The sequence below is a fragment of the Argiope bruennichi genome, chromosome 1 (assembly GCF_947563725.1).
Source record: "Argiope bruennichi chromosome 1, qqArgBrue1.1, whole genome shotgun sequence".
In the NCBI taxonomy this organism is placed as follows: Eukaryota; Metazoa; Arthropoda; class Arachnida; order Araneae; family Araneidae; genus Argiope; species Argiope bruennichi.
The window spans coordinates 104,091,459-104,112,876 of NC_079151.1; the positions used below are offsets into that span (position 1 = coordinate 104,091,459).

General features: G+C 27.3%; 1 protein-coding gene across 6 annotated transcripts in view; it reads left to right on the top strand.

The window, feature by feature from the left end:
* Positions 1-21,418, top strand: part of LOC129965626 (class A basic helix-loop-helix protein 15-like) — a 528,564-nt gene that overhangs the window by 446,585 nt on the left and 60,561 nt on the right. For 5 of the 6 annotated variants that reach the window (XM_056079688.1, XM_056079693.1, XM_056079699.1 and 2 more), the window contains one exon: positions 11,583-14,324. The exons of the other annotated variant lie outside the window; for it this stretch is intronic. In XM_056079688.1, the coding sequence (XP_055935663.1) occupies positions 11,586-12,461 (876 nt within the window). In that variant the 5' untranslated portion in view covers positions 11,583-11,585 and the 3' untranslated portion in view covers positions 12,462-14,324. Of the gene's footprint in view, positions 1-11,582; positions 14,325-21,418 lie in introns of those variants that run through there. 6 annotated transcript variants of the gene reach the window in all.

Here is a 21,418-nt window from a genome sequence, read left to right on the forward strand (position 1 = left end):
TTCACATGAAACCTGTAAGTCTACTTGAGTACAAATTACCTCGATAATTATAAAATACAAAGAGCTAAGTAAATAAAATTTGGCACGGATGTTCAGCCTTTAAAATAACAAATTTTGAATCAAATCTATCAGACAGTTGATTGTCTATCGGTCTATAATTTTTATACATGTAAATGTAATAATTCATAAATGCATCGACTTAAATAAATGAATTTCAATCTTTGGGCTTCAACTCTAGTTTCGTATTAATTTTTTGGTTCTTAAAAATCGTCCAAATTACATATTCGTTTGACAGATTCAATAAAAATTCTGGTATCACATTAGAGATCTGTATTTCAGAATTATTGTCCTCTAATACAAGGCTTATCGACTGTTTCCAAGATCTACAAATGCATGATAAGGGTAGGGTGGAGGAATAGTGCCTTTATTGGAGAATATGCGTTTCAGAACAGAGCCACCCCCTTATATTCATATATTGTGAATAAGTTTTAATATATATATATTTTGGCTTGCGTAGAATTATAGCATTAATATTTTAAAAATGTATTATTGAAATAGAGGGTTGCTGTCTATTATTTCAGAAATTATTGAATTAAAAATCCCTAATAATTTGTTTCGAATAATTCATATTAATTCTGTTAAGTTGACATTTATTCACATTTCCTAATTTTATTATATTTAAATATAATTTAATTGCATGACTGAAATGTTATTGGTATTTCGGAGTAATCCGATTAGTAATTCTGGATTCACCGTATGGATAAAATGAGTAAATTCATTTATTTCATTGTAAAGCATATTATAATTTTTTCCCTGACAGAACTAATTTAATGAAGCTGAATTTTTGAATTATCACTAATTTTAACACTAATAAATACATCTTGCATTTAACAGTTATTTTTCTTTATTTTGTTAGTCTAATTATTTGGATTTATTGGCACGTGAACATGACATAATTCCATAATTAAATTAATATTTCAACGGTTGCTGTGAATCAATGTGGTTTTGCGATTTCTAAAATGTATGAATCTATTAATTTTAATATTTGATGCTATAAATTTCCAAGACTGAGAGACTGACACTAATTAAACAAAATGACTTTTTGTGGCGAACACTGAAAAATACATTTTGTTAAATACATTTACAAAAATTATTGCTGAAAAAATAATCATTTATATAAATTAATTGTAAATACTTTTACAGAATGCTTACTTTCCTTATTCCAAACTTAAAAGTAGTTTATGAAAGAAAATCAATTACTAAATTAACTTATATATTATTACACAATGATGTGCGTAATATTATTGCATATATTATTTAACCCTTTAAAGGGCCATTTTGTTTCTAGTCATATTGTGTTAAAATATTTTTAGGCTTGAAATTAGAATAAGAAAAAGGATTCATTTAGCTTATTAGATAAATTTAATTTGATTAATTAATTAATTTGGTTAATTAATAATTAAACATCGAATCAAGACGCATCATTTTGATTGAGATAAAGAACTGAAGCATCTAAGTTTCTGTCTTTCTAAAAAAATTTGTCAGAACTTATGCCAACCTACATAAATTCATACAAAGATTGATAAATTCGGTGGGACGCATAGTTCCCATGGCACTAGAAAGGGTTAAGGAGTCTAGATATTCTTTCTAGTACTTGCAGGATAGATAAAATAGTAGTTAACATGTGCTTCAATATGTTTTTCTTTACATTTTAAAAGGCCATTTTAGAAGTTAGTCAAAATTTGTAAATAATGTTTTGAAAATAATGCTGAATATTTTTCAATTCTATTTATTTAAAAATATGAACTATATAAAAGAAATTTCGGTAATTAAAGAAATAGTAAAATCAGTAGCGATTGAAAACTAATGGAAAAAACACGTCTTTGTTAAATATGCAGTCTATAAATGGATGATCAAGAAATAAACTTTCTGCAATTATTGAGATGCACTAAAATCTTAAGAAGAGGACTTAACATATTACTACACAAGTTTCGTTTGTACACAAGGAAGATAATCTCATTAATATTGTTCGTAGTCCAAACTTAACTGCATCTAAAATAATATTTCCTAATGTAGTGTGTGTTTTTTTTTCATCAGAAGATCGGAAACAAATTTTAAAAGGAAATAAATACTATACTTTGAAGTTTGTAGCATGAAATGTCTCTATTAAACAACTTGGTTTAATGATGAAAGATATGTCTGTGACTACTGTAATTTATAATGAATAATAAGTAGTTTGGCTTAAAACATATTTCCTGTTCCATATACTCCTTGATGATAAGAGTGATAATGGCTCACTTATTATTCTCCGATGAGAAACACTGTATTATGTTCCTAGACCTTTGTAGCTTAGTTTTGGAGCTCAACTTCGTAACTTTTTCTTTCAACGACAGAGTACAATTTGCTAAAAATAGAATTGTCTCCATTGTTAAGGAAAGAAAGAATCAATAAAACAAAATATGAAAAAGTTCTGCAAGACAGACACATAAATGATTTCTTAAACTGCAATCTCGTGGTTGATTATATCACAATAATAGTTAACATATTGAAAAATTATATAGGTCCATTCAAAACTTTCAAAATTTGAAATTTATGTCAGAAAATAATTGCTATATTGTAATTTAAATTCATAATAACTTGGATAGCTATGCGATGATTCATTCAATTAAGATAAATACCAATTTTTATATTGAAAGGTCGAGCAAAAAATCTGGTTTATCTAGAGATACTGCTAGCCTTCACTTCTTAAGTCTTTCTTCGCATTTTGGAATAAAGAAACTATGTTTCCTTATTTTAATCCTAAAAATCACTATTTTAAAATGAGCAGTACTTATCTTCATTAGTATAGCCTTTTTCTTCAAGAACTAGCTAAAATGATATCTATTGTTTAATCTAAAGAAAGACATGGTCTGTAAAATAGCAAAAGAAGCATTGAAACAGTCGTCTCCAAAGTAATATATTAGTGTCTGTTATCGTCAAATATTGACAATAACAAATACATAAAATACTGAATAATGCCTGGTCACGCGATGACTATCTTATACTGTGTTGTATTTTTTGCTCCATGTTAACATAAATCTAAATTAATGACTCAGATGTTATGCAGAAATAATTTAATCCATGCAGCTTCGCATAATTATAAAATTTATTGTGATTTAGTTAATAGGCATTTTTAATATAAAATTCTGAAAAGAACTCAGTTATTTAGATATGACATTGGGTATTATTCTGAGAAGTCCTATTTGTTCACAATAGATGGGAAGTTTTTCAGACTTGAAACCATTTAAACTGGTCATTACTAAATATTCTGAGGAATTTATTGGGTAAAATAAATTACTTTATCTAACTTAACATTTCTCTTCATGTTCAATGCAATCCGAAAAGACATAGGTTGCTATACTGTACTTATACTACTACCTAAAGAAAGAAAAAGTTAAAGAAAAGGGGAAAAGAACCGAAGAGATACCCCTCACCTAAATCGTGTCCTGAATATATATCCTTCTGGAAGTGCAAAAGGCTTTGACGTTTCCGGGGAAACCCTACTGCTCTTCCCTCAAAATAAAAAAATAAAAAAAAATTAAGAAAAAAGAATAAAACCTGGAAAAGTAGAAGCAAAACTGTCAAGGATTTCCCGGGAAGCGTAAAATATGATTTATAGCAAACTCTGGGCGCAGAACGTCAAGAACCCAATTTTGCGAGAATTCACAAGACCTGTCGATCCTTACGGATAACAGATTTCCCTTTTCAAGGGGTGGTTGGGACGGGGTGCCAAGGGGGGTGTTTCTTTATCCCCGTGGCAAATCGACAAGTGCTTAGATGTCCTTAAGTCTTCTACGTGCCCATCAAGGCAGGCCGATGGAACACTTATGGCGTTTGCCACATCAACTGGTAGGGGTGAAGAAGATGATTTACACGATGATAAGAACAGGGGGAGTTTGATGTTGGACATGAGAACATGTCTTTTTTTTTTTGGTAGTTAGACATGACATTAAGTTTAGCGTCGATTTTTTTTTTCTTGTTCTCGCTTCTATGGAAATTAAATTACTGAACTTTTAATGCAATGATTCGGCATTTTTTATATATATAAAATGTTATAGACATTCTGGAAAGTAAATAAAGGATTTCTTTCTGGTAGTTACTTACTACTTCCGTACAATCTCAGTTTTTCTAATCCAAATTTTGCTCAACTTAAGAGAAAATATGAAGGCCAATTCAGGGAAAACTCGATTTAGACAACGTGGAAAGTCTAAATTGAAAATGTGGGTGAATTCCCAATTAGTTCTAATTAAAAATGCCAGGTTGAAACTTTATACTACTTTATCGAACAATTTTATCTACAGGTAGATCAGTTTTACCAATGTTCATTTGGTAAACTTTAATGAATATTGTAATTTTTTTTGGATAAGAAAGGAATCTTTTAATGAATTAGAATAGAAGGAAATTTAAACCAAAATCAAAATGAATTAGGAACAAAAAGATATTTGATAAAGATTGTTTAAAAAAAATGGTGAAATGCCTACATTATTTAGATACCATATACAACGCATAACTATCAAACTTAACTATTTCATTTAAGAGGAAATATAAAAATTAAGAAATCTGTCTTATAAAGATTTTTCGTAAGGTTTAAAAAGTAATTAAAATAAGTGCTAATTCTTTGATTTTTCTTTAACTTTATACTTCCAAATCTATGCAGGAAAAAAATTGGCAATAAATAAATGTGAAATTGATTAAAGTCAGAAGAAGTCATTTATTAGTTATAACAATCAAAGATTAATTTATTTCAAAGACACCCAGTCAGAAAATGTAGCATTCGTCCACCTTCCGGATAACAAACGAATTCTCTAAAGAAATAAATTTTATTGTTTAAATTCAACCCTGTTACGAAATGTTATGATATCTACGAGGTATTTTTATCTCTCTCCATAAAGGCACTTTGTATTGCGAAAAGACTAAAGAAGCAGCATCAAGTGAATACAGCAGGTGAGACCACATATCCAAACACATATTTCTTTCACTTCTCTGACAATATGCGGAAGAGCATTTTCGTGTTGTTAAGCAACCTTTTCTTTTAAACAAATGTGTTTTATTGCCATATTCTGAACGCTTAATTCTACTTAAAGTTTGATCAACCTTTGATTGTGTTATTCCTCATTGATGGTTTCATCAAACTTCTAAAGCTGTACCTTGGACTTTTTTATAGTTTTACTTTGTTATTTTGTTTGGGGACATGAAGTTCATGAAGGGAGGCAAATGCCTATAAAAGGCTGAACATAAACATTTCGAGTTCAGTTAGACGAGGATCCAGTCGATTCCAAGAAATAGCAACTCACACCATTATTGAGCTACCACAAATTTTTTCACAGAGTTTGTTGACAACTTGAGTCTATTGCTTCGAGGCGAGTGTCTGTTGTACGTGGAGAATCTACCAACAGCTCTTGCCAACTGAAATCGTGACTCAGTGTCACGGTTTTTCTGTCGTCTACAGTCCAATCGATATAGTCAGGAGGAGAGGTCTGCTGGCAATAAGCCTGTTAATAAAGGCTTCTACTGTCTTAGTCCATGAAAGCCAAATTTCGCCGCACTGTGCGTCCTACTTCCTACAGTTGTTTCACGTAGTGTTGCTTCCCTGTTGACGGACAATTTTACGCAACCGTCGCTCTTCTCGCTCATTAAGCGCAGGCCACTGCGATGCCCATAGTGGCAGATTATACCTGAAATTAGGTATTATCGGCATACTCTTGACATTCTGGTTCACGGAATGTTGAAATGCCTAACGGTTTCTGAAATGGAATGTCCCAAGTGTCTATCTCCAAATGCTATTCCCCGTTAAAAGTCTATTAATTCCCATTATGCGCCCATAATCGCTTCAGAAACCTTTTCATAAGAATAACTTGCACATAAATGAAAACCATGCAAATCTGCTGTCCATATTTTATATTTTGTGTGCGATACTACTGATAACTGTGTATTTGCATACTGTTATCCCATGACTTTTTTGTCAAAGTGTAATATATACTTATTTTTTTTTTATGAATCCCATAAATTGTGTGCTATTAATAAGGGCTTATAAGTCAAAATATGCAGCATGATATCAATAATGTTGAGCAAAGTACTTTATAACTCATTCCAAGTCCTTAATCCTTCATAAACTTTGTATTATAAAATCTAGTAATCATTATCAATTTTGTTTAAACCTAACAAATGATTTTTCATACTGTTTTTTTACATTATTTTTATGAATCATGAAAGAATATAAGCACAATATAATCTATACATTCCCTATCTAAACAGAAAATTTGATTGAATAAAATCTATGTAGTTTGGATATTCTATGTAATATTTGCATATTTTATTCATGCTGGATATGTCTTCATACTTCTGGTATAACTGTTTAATTTATATTTTTTCGGTCCTTGTTATGAATAATAAGTAAATTTAGTAATTAATAATAGTCATAATATTTTTAGTACCAAAAAAGTATTAAACCGAAATTATTTTGCCCCTAATATAGATATATTTGAACTGTTTGCAAATATCATTATAATGAGACTGAATTTGTTACGCTGATAACAGATAAGTTGGACATTAACTTATTTTTCGATGATTAGAACATTTTAGATAAACAGTATTTTAAAATATAAAGTATTAATACAAATAAAATATAAGACATAATTTTTCGTCAAAAGAAATAAAAATTTCTTCAAAGAAACTTTTGACTAACTAAAATCAATTCAATTTTAATAAAAATGTCTTAAATTAGAAACCTTACATTTTCCAACTAAAAAATACAAGAAAAGTAATAAAAAATGCTAATTATGAAGATTTAAACTGTAATTGAATATAAAATGTTAATAATAGTACCCACGCAATAATATTAGTGCACTGTAAATGAATTTTATCATCTAAAATATTCAAAATGTTATTTTTTTCCCGCACAATCAACAGTTATGAGAAATTTTGAATGACGTATAATGTATTAAAAAATTTGATAATGAAGGGCATATTTAGATGAGTTTATTATTAGCACATGATGGATAAAAAAAATGATAGTATCTCCTTGATAAATTATTATGTCCCTACATTAAGACGTTTGTTGCCTGACAAAAGTGGAAAATAATAGGCCTTAAAAAACTGCAACACAAAAATAAAATTTTTACATTTAACTTCCTCACATGTATTGATAAATAATAACAAAAAAATCATTACTTAATTTGCTAATGCAGGTTATTAATCATACGAACACGTTATTTGCTACCTGCCAGTTTGTTTTCTATAGTTCGTCAGATCTTGCAAAAATGCGCATCAATTTTCTTCTTAAGGAATATCATGTCAAGGAAAAAAGAGTCTCTTTCAAAATAATTAAAGATTTTCTGTTATTAAAAGAGATGCATCAAGTAAGCACTTTTTATGCTTCCGGCGATTGCGCTGAGTTTAAAATAATTTTCACTCCATGATGTTATAATACATGAAACATTCAACTAGTTCCATATTTTAATCTTTCATTAAGATCATTTTTATATTATTAAGTATGATGATAATGTATGTGATTTTTGCGTTGATTTTTAATAATAATAATTTACATAATACATTAGCCAATGTTTATTTATTATGATTCTAGTCGCCGATAGCAAGCAATTGTTTTAAGTCATTTAACAATACCTTCATGTCCATGAATTTGTTAAAATGCCAGATATTAAAGCTGCGTTATTTAAAATGCCTTGCATATGTTCTGTCAATTATGCGCATGAAGCTTCTTAATGGAGACTGTTCCATGATCCAGTTAAAATAGTAAATTTATGGTTCCTCTGTCTTTCGAAGTTTCGCGGCGCTGTAAATTCACTTTTTAATTCAACTTTCAACGGATTTAACGTGCACCAGCCTCGCTGAACGACGGTTCTTCGGTGAAATCGGGTCTCGAACATGAAATCCCTAGGTTCCAAAGCCGAGACCTTACCACCAGGCCAATTTTAAAACAATGTAAAAACGGTTGAATAACACACTCTGAATGTATCGAAGAAGAACGTTAAAATTTCATTTAATAAAGAAGTTGAAAATGTACTTTCTTATTGAATGGCTATTATACAGAAATTACTTCCGAAATTTTGTCGCTTGGATCTAAATATCTTCTGTAGAACATTTTGAGCGATTTTTAAACGTGCTTGCACCATCAAGATTGTCGTAGTATGTACATTTATAAACGCTGTCAGAAAAGAAGAGAACTCGTTTATGAATTTAAGTTAATTCAAATGAATAAAATTTAAAATAATATTATAAGCATTTTTTATTTTGCCTTATATTCTAATTGATATTTTCTAACTCCAAATAAAATCAATAAATCGATTAAGTGGCTCAAAACTAAAAAGTTTTAAGAGTAAAAGTTAAAATATCGCATATTTTAAATTTTGTTTATCCTCTATGTATTTGGTCGATATTTAGTGTTTATCTTAAACAACAAAATTCCCATAAAAGTTCAAACATATCAAGCATTAATCTTTGATACATTATTTCTTCCGATTATTAATAATATTTTTATTTATCTTTTATTAAAATCATAATTTTAACATTTATATTTTTTATTATCAATTTTGCATTTACTTTTATTTATTTATTTATTCATTCATTTTTCCTACTATATATATCAAATTACAATCATTTTAAAATTCACATTATCATGTTGATTTTATATTACGTATAAATTAAATATAGGATAGTCTGCGCCAATGAGTAAAATATCAGAATTGATGAGTGGGACAAGGTAAAGAATTGCCTTAGTGTATTCTCATAATGCTCTAATTTCACACAATTACGGTTATTTCTTGTGCTCCGTTATGAGACACTAAATATTAGCACATTGATACTGCCACCGCCATTCCGTTGCTTGTTAGTTGATATTTGTATATTTGGTTTGGTATATTGAAACTCAAAATAATATTGATTATAATAAAATTAAAAAAAAACTGTCTAACTCAGCACAAAACAAGAAAAAAAAATCTTTCTAATAATATATGGGAAGAAAAATAATTTACTAGAAAATTGAGTTTATTGAAAATTATCAAATGCTAGCATCATCAACTTGCCCCTATTTTGGGTTTTCTCAAATCCCTAATACCTGTGGATTCCACACTTTCTAAATATTTATTTATTTCATTTAATTTCTGTTATATAATGTAATAATTCTGTTGGAAGGTATAAAAAATATTGAATCCCCTGGCATCTGCATACCTATCTAAATTGCCTTGTGTGTAGAATTTCTTCATACTAATATTAAATTCCCTGTATATTCATTATATATTGTTCGGATTTCTTAATCTCAGATGTATCTTAAACTTTGTCGACATACTTTGAAATTGTATATGAAATATTAATATTGAAAAGAATGCTTTAAATAAATAGCTAAAACTATCTATTTTTATCCATTATCCGCATAATATATTATGCGGATGAAGAATAAATATGCGGAATAATAACATTCCTCTTAATAGATTGCTGCTTTAAAAATATAACTATAAAATTTAATTATCATTTCACATTTTATTAGACAAAAACACTTATTAAATAAAAGAAAATGCATTTCATTCCAAAAATGCATATTAAATTCTTTCATTAATGATGTAATCGCCTTTTTTAAAAAGTATTCATTATCCAACCATAACTTGGTTTACATTAAAAAAATAGCTTCTTTTAATTGTCAAATTTTATATAAACATCTTGGAAATAATTTTCAGAGATACATTTCATAGAAATGTACTAATTACAAATTACTGGATAGCATGTTTCTCATGTTCGTTAACCAACTAAATGATTCCGAATTTTATAAAAACTCCTTGCCCATTAAGAAGTAACTGTCTTGTCAATTAAATATCATTCTCAGACAAATTCGTGACGAGAATCTGTTAAAGACATTTTATTTCCGTTTGCTTTATCTAAAATACATAAATGGATAGAATCTGTAAACGTACAAAGGAATGAATGGAAGAAAAAGAAAAGACGGGACGAATTCTTGTAGAAAAAAAAAATTCACGAATCCGATTTAAATAATAGATTTATCAATCATTCGGCGAAAGCAACGTCGAGAAGCAAATCTCTGAGATGTAACGATTTTTTTCTCTTCTTTTTTCTAACCTGTTTTCTTTTATCTAAATTCCGTTTACTTTTTTATTTCCTTAGATATGTTCTTCTTTTACCTCTCTTTTAACTCTATGTATTTATTTCCGAATTTCCATTTCATTTCTGACTAAAAATTTTATTTCATTCCCCAAATGACAATGACTTAAAATATTTTCATTATATCTTTAATTCGAACTTGATTTTTTTTTGTTATGGTAAAGAAATAAAAAAAATATCGGCATTTATTTAAATTTTTCTTTTTGTATGTATTTGAAGAATTTTTCAAATTCTTATAATTTAAAGTTGAAGAATTAATATATCATGACTCTGTACAATGAATATATCTGGTAGTTGCCATTGAAAATGTTCTTATTCATTTAATATTTCGAATATTTAATTATATCTAATTGGCTCTAAGAAATGATCTTTCAAGATATATAATTTGTGGGATTTTTTTGGCTTAAATAAACAATTATAAGAATTTTTTGGTAATTAATCTAATAGAATACTTGAAAAATGATCGTTTGTTTGTATCAGGCTAATCATGAGAACACGATTTTTTTTATTTATTTTAACACTTTTAATTACGAAAAATTAATCAGACTGTTTATTGTACAGTTAAATATTACAAAAAAGTTAGTAGATTTTTTTCAGAAAAATATTACTGGGATGAAAGTTAATGACATTTAAATAAAGAAGGTGGAGAAAAAATTGACTTTTGTTGCAGATATAGCGTTAAAAATAAATTACACCTTATATGTTTAGTGATATTTCCTACATTTGATAAATTCTAAACTGAGTTGATGGTAAAATTAATTAACTAAAAAAAATCTAAAGACAAAGAAAAATAATAAACATATGACCTCAAAACCTCAGCACAATATATTGATATTAAGGAATATTATAATACGATGACATATATATATTTTTTATTTTATGACATGTATTTTTATTTTCAGTGATGAAATGTTTTCAGAAAAAAACATCGAAGTTCGAAATTTCAAAACATTGTCGTCATTATATCTTTGAACTTCCTGAATAAATAGCACATTTTTAATAATGATTTTCCAATTAACTCATTTTTTATTGGATAGTGATGTCACTAAACTTCCTGAATATACGAAACTAATTCGATTCACAAAAAAATATATTTTCCTATAATGCATTAACAAAGAATTGTATATGTACTATTAAAAAAAAACATATATTTATTTTAATAATAATCTTACGCATTTTATATACATGAGAGTATTCATTACTACTTAAAATGTAAGCAATATTGCGTACCATGAAATATTCAAATAAAAAAAGTAATCACATTAGAACTAGCTAATCATTGATAACAGGAGTACTATTTCTAATTATTTTATATGGATGATTTTCGTGTAATGTGATTTATTGGCTTTTTGATAGAATTACTCAAATTCACATTTATTTGGCATTTAAGTTCTAAACGTGGTTTTTGTTTTCAGGGAATGGTCAAATCACGAAACCGAGAAGATTCATCTGCAATGGACACCCCTCTCCGTTCTATTGCAAATGTTGAATGCAGCTGGCCACCCTTGGATCAGGAGATTGTTACCCCTACCATCGAGCCATCACTTCCTTATTCCCCGGAAAGTCTACAAGACGAATCAATGACTGCCACCCCAACCCCTGTCAGACGAAGAAGCAATTCCACCAACCAAGGAGGAGCCAAACGAATGGCCACAAGCAACTTGAATGGTAATGGCACCAACAACCAACATCAGGATGATAATTCCCACGGAAGCGATAACTCCACTGATTCAAGTTCAGCTAGCGATGAAGGCCATTCCTCTGCAGCTAAGAATAATCCCAAGCAACAAAAAAAGAATTCATCTTCTTCTTCAGTAACATCGTCTTCTGGGGGCAACCGAAGGAAGAGGAACACTCTGAGCGCACGAGAACGCAACCTCAGAAGATTAGAAAGCAACGAGAGGGAGCGCATGCGCATGCACAGCTTAAACGATGCATTCCAAGCACTAAGGGAAGTTATACCTCACGTAACAATGGAGCGGAAATTATCAAAGATCGAAACGTTAACACTGGCCAAGAATTACATCATGGCTTTGACGAATGTCATCTGTGAGATGCGAGGCGAAACACTTCCTTACAAGTTGCTGACAAATACAGGGTCTGATGTTCCAGATAACAGCGTTCCAATGAGCGCTGACGAGCACGAACCAGGGGATGAGTTTTTGGCACGCGGCAACCATCTTCAGCAGCAACAACAGCAACGCTTTGATTTGGTAGCTAGCGGCATCACTCAGAAGAATGATGGTTTGGATGATCTTGTCAAGATTAAGTCTGAAGTTCCGACTGATGTCTAGCATCGATGAACTGTACCCTGCTATCTTCTTGGTGAAGAAAATGCCTGGATTTTGAAACATACAAGTACATACATGAAGCCCATTCATAGCGAAAAAGATCACGGGACTGTATTACTGCTATCCATGCGATCACTTGTATTTCTCTTTGCCAACGTTTCTGAACTCTGATAATTTCATTATGTTGGAACAAACGATCCGCCATTGTATATTTATGGGAATTCATCTACAGGATAGATTGCTTGTCTAGATTCCAGATGTCAAGGTTATTCATTCTATTGAGGTGTGTATCAATATGTGCTTCAGGATTTTCTGCTTCAAGTATCTGGAAATGCAACTGCTGTAAAAAAGTTTCCTATATTTTAAGCCTGTATCATTACAGTTTTTGTTAATTCTGCAAAAGCTATATTTTCGATCCACATCAGAATAGTTAGACATCGCATTGTGGGAAGTATACTCATCAACAAAACTATCTTGGTACTGTGTTCGGTCATCATAATATGCTTATCATATATAATGGACTGACTCATACATTGCACTAGCTATCGCTTGATCCTCACTTATTCCCCCAAGCGACCTTGAATGTAAATGCTTCTACAAAACTCTTTCATGTGTAACGCTTTTTGTATTGTACATTGCTTTGTTGATGTAGGTAAAATTTACATGCAATTAGATGTTAACGATGGTGGGATGCAAGTTAGTTTTGCATTGTATTTCAGATGCAAGTGCGTTTCGCTTTGTATTCTGGATGAAACTATTTGTTCTTCAATGATTTGAAGAAGAATAGTGTAATCTAAACATGATTATTTCAACAAAAATAATTAATTTGTAAAAGTAAAGGATCTATTCCAATAAGTGAGACATAAATGTTTTTCAAATATTGTTGGAGTGATTTCTGTTAGTTTGATTAAAATGAACGAATCTGCTTTTCCGATTGTTTAAAACGAATTATGATAAGCGTTATCTCATATAAAACCAAATTTCAATGCACATCAAGATCTTTATTGTATTAAAGAAAAGCGAAAGATTAAAATATCTGAAATTTCAATATATAAAAATGAATAGCAAAAATAATTAGGAAGTAGGAATGAAAAAGTAAGTGCAATTTTTAAAAAGAAACGAGGTGTATTCTGATGTCTAATTACTAAAATGATGATGTCAAAAGGATAGCAATGGAAGAAATGTCATCTTTAAACAAATATTATTTTGTATATATGTCTGCTTTCTTTAACAAATTTAATAATTGATGATCGAATTTTTTTTCATTTTACAACAATTTTTGGTGAATATTAAACCATTTTTAAAACTGTGTAATTGATATGCCAAAACAGAATTTTTACTCTCTCTTCAGCAATGTCCTTTCTGTAAAATTATTTGCTGTGATGTATAGCAAACGAAGTGCAAAGATTCTTAGAAAGTAAATTCAACAATTTTAAATATTCAATTCTAAAGATAACGTTTTTTGTTATAAAAATACTTCATATTGTAATATCAAAGATATTGAACTTTTGATTATAACATAAAGAACTGTAATTTGTTTTTCCTTGTTTTTATCATGATTGTTTTTTATCTGTTTTGGCAAATATATATTTCTAATTTATATTTACGATAATTTCAAATTGTATATTTACATCTGTACTTCTTATAAAAATTCCTTTCTTAATATAAAAATTATTTTTAACAGTAAAACTAATTAATTAAATAAATAATAATTAATTAAAATAGCCAGCATTAACTTAATTAATGATACAGCGATTGTCCATGAGATTTTCTGTAGGAACAATGTACAATAATTTATAAATATTTAATATCAGGATACTCTCAAAATAACAATGTAAATTTATACAGAGATCTTGTATAGCCAATGTACAGATATATAAAGAAATATAATTTTCATCCAGAATATTATTTTTAAACAAAAGTTAATGAATGTTGTTCTTGAATTGATGGAATATATTTTTCATCAGTATACATATTTAAGTAATGTTTTGTAATTCGAATCAATTTACACTTAAGAAAAATGTATTATTTAAACTAACTGTCATCAAAGTTTGAATGGAATATTATTTTGAATTTTATATTCTTTTACAGCTGGAATTTTTGTATTCTTCGGTTAATAATATTTTATTACAATACATTTAGAGAAACAGTGAAAATACTTAGCTACGAAGAAAAGCTGTTAAGGTTATCATAATACATCAACAAGATAAATAAGTTCATCATTAGATTTCCTATGTTACATTTGATCCTAGCTGAATTTAAAAAAATTTATATATTCATTTTTTATAGAAATAATTTTTGTCTTAACAATTTTTCTGTGAAACTTAACAATTGAATATGAATAATTATTCATGTGTAGTTCAAATATAAAATGGATTGACGAATACCAATGCATATATCGAAAATTGATATAAAAATCCAATAAATTTGCGATTATATTATGAAAATAACATCATTTTTTATATATAATGAATGATAAATTGTAGTGAAATTTTTAAAGTGATTATTTATTAATCAAAACAATTTGACTATACTAAATAAAATATATAGTTGATGGTATGATATATAGTTGTTGGTAATGATTACTTAACATAAACTTAATAGATATGGCTTTCTTGTGAATACCATTAAACAATTATTATGTTTTAAACATGTTGATATTTTTGTGCATCTATCCATATCACTTTAAAAAAAACGAAATAACAAACAAGAAATAGAAGAAAACAATAATTTATAATATTAGATAATTATTACTATTTATATCTTTTTATTTTGTAACATAATTCCTTGTGATTGTTTCGTCAAAGTGTTATCAATTAAAATATCTGTAAGATGACTGTTGAGATAGATAGATATTTAATGCAGATACATTATAATGCAATTTCAAACACTGCTTTTTACTTGTATATATTATACTTATTATATATTTCATTATATATTTTGTATAATGGAGACATATATACTTATATACAAGATATTGACAAACTGACAGATGCCATTCGTTTTTCATATAGCTATGATACTTTATGTAGTTTCATATAGCTATATTTTTCATAAACGTTCCCTAATGAATTGTTTAATTAATTTTTATTTCAATAAAATTATAACTTTTAACAAAAAATTCTAATATGTAATTAACAAAATCACATTTTATCTCGATACTCAATCGATGTTGAAATGTGTTACGTTGTGAAAACTTAGAATGTTACTTTGTCGCACATTGTAAGAAAAGTACAAAATAGTATAAGTCTCTTTCAAGTATAGTTTTATAAAGTTTAAAATATTTTATTTTTTCCCGGCTGTAAGTACCAGTTGTTGGTACATATCCCCTTATAGAAGTCATAATGTTTTAGTCAAATGTTATACTTTGTAGAGATTATTTCTGTTGAAGTTTTATTAGTTTATTTCATATCAAATTTATGAAAGTTATATACTCTGAAATGTTTTATTCTAGATCCTAAAAGAAGAGTTTTAGCACACGCATATCAAATTAACATATCTTAGATATCTAATCAAATAAAAAGTGCAGGTAAGCATTTTTGGGTGAGAAAAATTCATTTCCTCCGGAAACTGGAATTGCTATTATCTATATCGTGATGAATGTCATAATTATAGCGATATTTTAGCATTGTATTTACTTGTTCTTTTGACATATTTTGTTTGCGATAATAACTTTTCAATTATTTTAAAACCATTGTTACTATATGGATGCAAAAATTATCTGAATATAACAATTAAAAGCATTAAAATTGCTTCCAATCCGTATAATATTATTTAATTAATAACAAAAATGTATTAAAATGAAAAGTAATTCAATTACTATGTATATCATAACGTTTCTAATGTACATAGAATCTCTTCTTTTGGTTATTTTTGGCTTGTGATTATTGGATTCTATTGAAGAGAATTAATAATTCATGATTGTATTTAGTAAGAAACTAAATAGTTTCATATGTTTCTTACAATTTTACTCAATATACCACTTAATATATATTGAGCATTTATTATTTTTGAAAGCAACAATATTATAGTTATTTAGATATTTAATGTTATATATTAATTTAAAAATTACTAATTAGTAAGATTAAAAGAAAAAAAAGTTTTTTTAATACTTAAAAAAGTGTGGCTATAGTATTGTAATCAAATCTAAATGCTCTCATTTGATGTTTATTAATAATATTCACTTTGCATAAAAATTCTAATTTAATTTTTGTTGAATTGTTTCCAGTGATAATGATACGTTTGTACTATAAATATATGTAAATATCAGATAATGGTGTTTTAAGTTCAAATGTGAAATTTGAGTTATTCTTACATATCTATGTTTCATGCTTTGATATATTTCCAGAAGCCTTGTATCCAGAATTTCTGCATCAGAACTTAAATTTGAGTTCTGAAAAAATGGAAGTTACAAATGTGTTGTTCTTAGTTGAATTCATATATATATATATATATATGAAACTTTGGGAAATTATTATTAATCTATATATATTAATGTTATATTGACTTGAAATTTTTGATGGTAGTATAAGTTTTTAATTCTTAGGTTCAAATCTTTCTTTTATCTTAGTATTTTTCTGAAAATTTTGTTTTATTATATTGAATATGAAATGATTTTTTTTTCAAATGATATTGAAATGAGCCATTTAAAATCTTATAACGAACACAAATTAAAGTTATAAAATTAATCATTTTATAACTTTAAAATAGTTATAGAAGGATTTTACTTGTTTTCATATAGATTATAAGTTAAATATGATTTCTCAGATTTGTAAAAATCACATATATTGCTCATCACTGCAATCGATCAAACACATTCAATGGTCATTTTTAGTTCGAAATGTTATAATTACATATAAAGAAAGTAAGGCTATAGTTTTAAATTTTCTTGAATTTTTTCAGTGTTTAAATAGAATTATAAAACAGATTGTTTTAAAAAATAAGAAATCACTTTTAGTAAATTAGTATCGTATTTAATTAAAAATTAAATATATTTAATGAATTGACTATTTAAATTATGTTGATATTTAATCTACGATTAGACATATTTTACCCTCTATGCAAAGAATAACTAACTCTTTTGATAATAATATTTAATTATCAATAATTTTTTATTTAATATCTAAATTTACTACGAAATTTATATATTAAACCAAAATTACTGAATTAAATATGTTTTAACTAACAAAATTATAATTAAAGATTTTTTAAAATTATATAGTCACGAGTTCAGCAGAACTAGTAAATCATCAAGTAAATCCAAACGTTGAAAAATAATTTGTACAAAATAATTAAAATAATTTACTTGCAAAAATGGGAGGGAAAATAAGCGCAATATTTTATTTTTAAATATTGTTTATTTGCAAAGGAACAAAAGAATTATAATTCTTATTTAAACCATTTTTTTCTTATTATTTAAAAATTTGTAAATTTTAATTCTTATTTAAAAATTTAACTTCCAAAAGCAGTAGTAATTCAACTATAATCAACGCCAAATGGCAAACAAATTTCAAAGCACCAGGAAATAAATAATAAATACCAATAAAAAATTGTTCTTCATTTGGTTATAAATATCAAAGTTTCAATTAATAGGATACAAAAATTATAATATTGTTGTGTCATGAAACTTTTATTGATTTTATCTCTCTGATATGGGGTTAAATCTCTCTAATCTGAAATTTCCATGTAAATAAGTTTACTCTAAAAACTAAGCCAATTTAATTTGAGATATGAAACACCATTATATTTGAAATTAAAGCATAGAGTGTATTATAATCTTAGAAACATTCTGATTCATCAGAAATTCAAGAGCAAAGCTGAAATTTATATCTAAATGGAAATTGGGAAATTTACTTTGGCTCAAAGCATATTCGCCTACGCATTGTAACAATGGGAATCCCTTTCAGATTGGAATGGAAATCCATTTCAATTTACCATACAATCGTAGGCCAAATAGGGGAGGAACTTACAAATCACCAATTGCCTCATAATTTGAGAACATTGTTTGGGTTAAGTCTTCCTAGTTTCAAAGTGACTTAATTTTTAATAATCCTTTTTTGAAAGTCGTTTTTTATATTTAACAAATTTTTTCGATGAATTTCCAATAAAATATTTTAAGAATTAGTACAATTTATTCTATATAAATAAGAAAGCGCAGTTCTCATTCATGCGTTTTTTATTAAGATTTTAATTATTTTTATTTTTTGATCTCAAGTGCAAAAAAAACTCATATTGTATTAGTAAGTTCGTATTTTAGGAATTATTATTTTAATAACATATGTTTTTAGACATCAATATAATAGATTCTAAATTAACGACGGATTCAACGTTTTTTTCGAATCCAGTTTCTTTTTCTAATTATAAAAACATAGTCTAATTTTTATTGAAAACATAAAAGAAACTGAAAATTAATTTTAAAAAAAATCTACTTTAGTATACCTCAATATGCTGCAAAAATTGATCTAGAGGAAAAAGAAAGCAGTTGCGTTCTAGCGTTTTTAAAATGCTATCTGTAAGAAAAGATTATGCATATTATTATCAGTGCAGTATATATTTTAAATTGACTATATAACATTAATCAACAGTTCATTTTTCTATTAAAGAAAAAACCTTTAAAACAATAAGAACATATTAATTTATTTCTTTTGAACGCGATCGTTTCTAACAATATATATATATATATATATATATATATATATATGAATGAATTTAGATTAATCCGATCAGAAATTTGCAGCTTTTAATGAAATTTTCTGTATTTAAAATATTAAAATATTAGATAAAATGTGAATCATACTTCGCTGTATAAATATTCCATAAGAACCCATAAACAGAAAACGAGTTTCGAGAAATTACTTCGGTCAAAGTGAAAAACTGTAATTTAATGTACATAGATTATAGTAATATAACTACATTAGCAATGTAATGTACATAAAGTTATTGTAAATCAGTTTCGAAAATTTTCTGAAAATTCTAAAAGAATGTCTACAGCAGCATTTGATTTTAGAAAATTGTTTCAATTCAATATGCTTATTGTTGATAAAAACATTGATATAATTTTTTATGTTCGTTTTTTGAACGAATTTAATTTTTTCCTTTTTTTAAACAAGTTTTTTTTAATATTATTTTATAAAAATTTTAACTGTAAGGATGGAATTTTATAAAACTGTAAATTAAATTATGACCTTCCAAGCTTTTGTTTAATTACATTTAAATATTCCTGCAAACCAAAAGTATGCAAAAAACAATTTTTTATTATCTCTTCAGAAAAAAAAATGGCGTTTAAAATATTAACCCAATGTAACACTATGCTCTAATTGTATGTAGTCTAGTATTTTCCGATTCAACGATGTAAATATATTGCATATTTTCTTTTGTTTTAAAGTGAATCTAATAATTGTATGTAAGAAAATTTTATTTAATCAAAATTTTCATCATAATCGTACGCATGTTGAAATGTATATAACTGAAAAGTACTTTTTTTTCTTATATTAACTCCGAATTTATAAAAGAAAAAGATATTTTTAAAAGTTCAATGTTATAAGAGTGTTTTTAAGGCAAATATAATTAAACTTCTGCTTGTCGCTGGCACAATTTCCTTCATTTAAAAGCAAAAGAATTTTTTTAACTATAACTTATTTTCTGCAATTAAAATTAACTCAAATTTTAATCATTTTCGAAAGCTGGTTAAATAAATGTTTAAAACTTTGAAATGCTATTCTAATTCAGTTTCTTCTTTTTCATTTCTTTTAGAGAAAGTGAGAAATGGTTTCTTTCTAATGTTTCAATTGCTTTTTTTAATTCTTGATCAAACAAAGTGAGGATTTAAAACTTCCATTTCTTTAATTATAACTCGAACAATAACTCCGAATTTCCTTGTTTCTTTGATTCACTTTCATAAAATTCCTATTTTATTCCTATAATTAATGCGGCGACAATCTCTGTCTCGCCACTTAGAGAATTTGAATTTTCTTTTCCTTCAAATAAATCGTATTGATTTATTTAATTTCTATTTTTTCCTTTCATTGTTTTCTCTTTATTTTTTTGAAATTCATTTATTTCCATTGAAAGGACATGAAATATTCAAGGACTCCAGAAGATTCCATAGTATTGCTTTCCAAATAACGTGCTAAAAAAATTCTTAAAATAAAATGTATATATATGGAAAAAAAATTAGAAAATCTATAGCTGTGGTTTTCGATAGGTTTATTCACAATGGAATTTCGTCTCTCATTCTCTTTTTTTTATATATAAAACATTGTTTTTCAAGAACGGAAGATGAAAAAATATTAAACAATTTTCACTTCTAAACCCTTAAACTAGCCTTCGGGATTCAGCGAGTCGAAACGTTAATAAAAAGCACCTATTCATGAATGATCGAATGATAATAGGATTCTAAGGTATCTCTTCACCCCTCTACTTTTTCATTTTGAACGCTCTCGAAGCATCTCATCAATTCACTTCACTTCGTTTGTATGGGTTGCCAGTCCAGACAATCAAAAATGCGAAATGGGCTTTTTCTTTCATTTTTTCGCTTATTTTGTTCCCGATCCTGATCTAAACTGATACAAAAAAAAAAAAAAAAAAGAATGCTTCCTTTGGATTTTTTTCGACATTTCTTTTCCTGCTTTAATAAGAGTTTCTTATTGATTTTTTTAAAATTTTTTTTCAATTATTTCAACGATGAGAATTAGTTCATTATTGATTACAGAATTTATTTTAGAATTTTTTTTTCCCCTCTAGTTTTGAAAGCTTTCAATCTTGTTTTATGGTAACTTAAATTTTTTGTTGCATTTTTTCTTATTATTCTTTTTCTGAACGCCACCGTAAAATACTTCTCACTCTTCAAAAGCTTTTTTCTTTCTATTCTACTTCAAACGAATGAAATTATTCAAATTCATATCTTCCCTTCGAAATTTTTGTATAAGCTATTGTCAGGGAGATGAGTTGGCTTTTTCAAA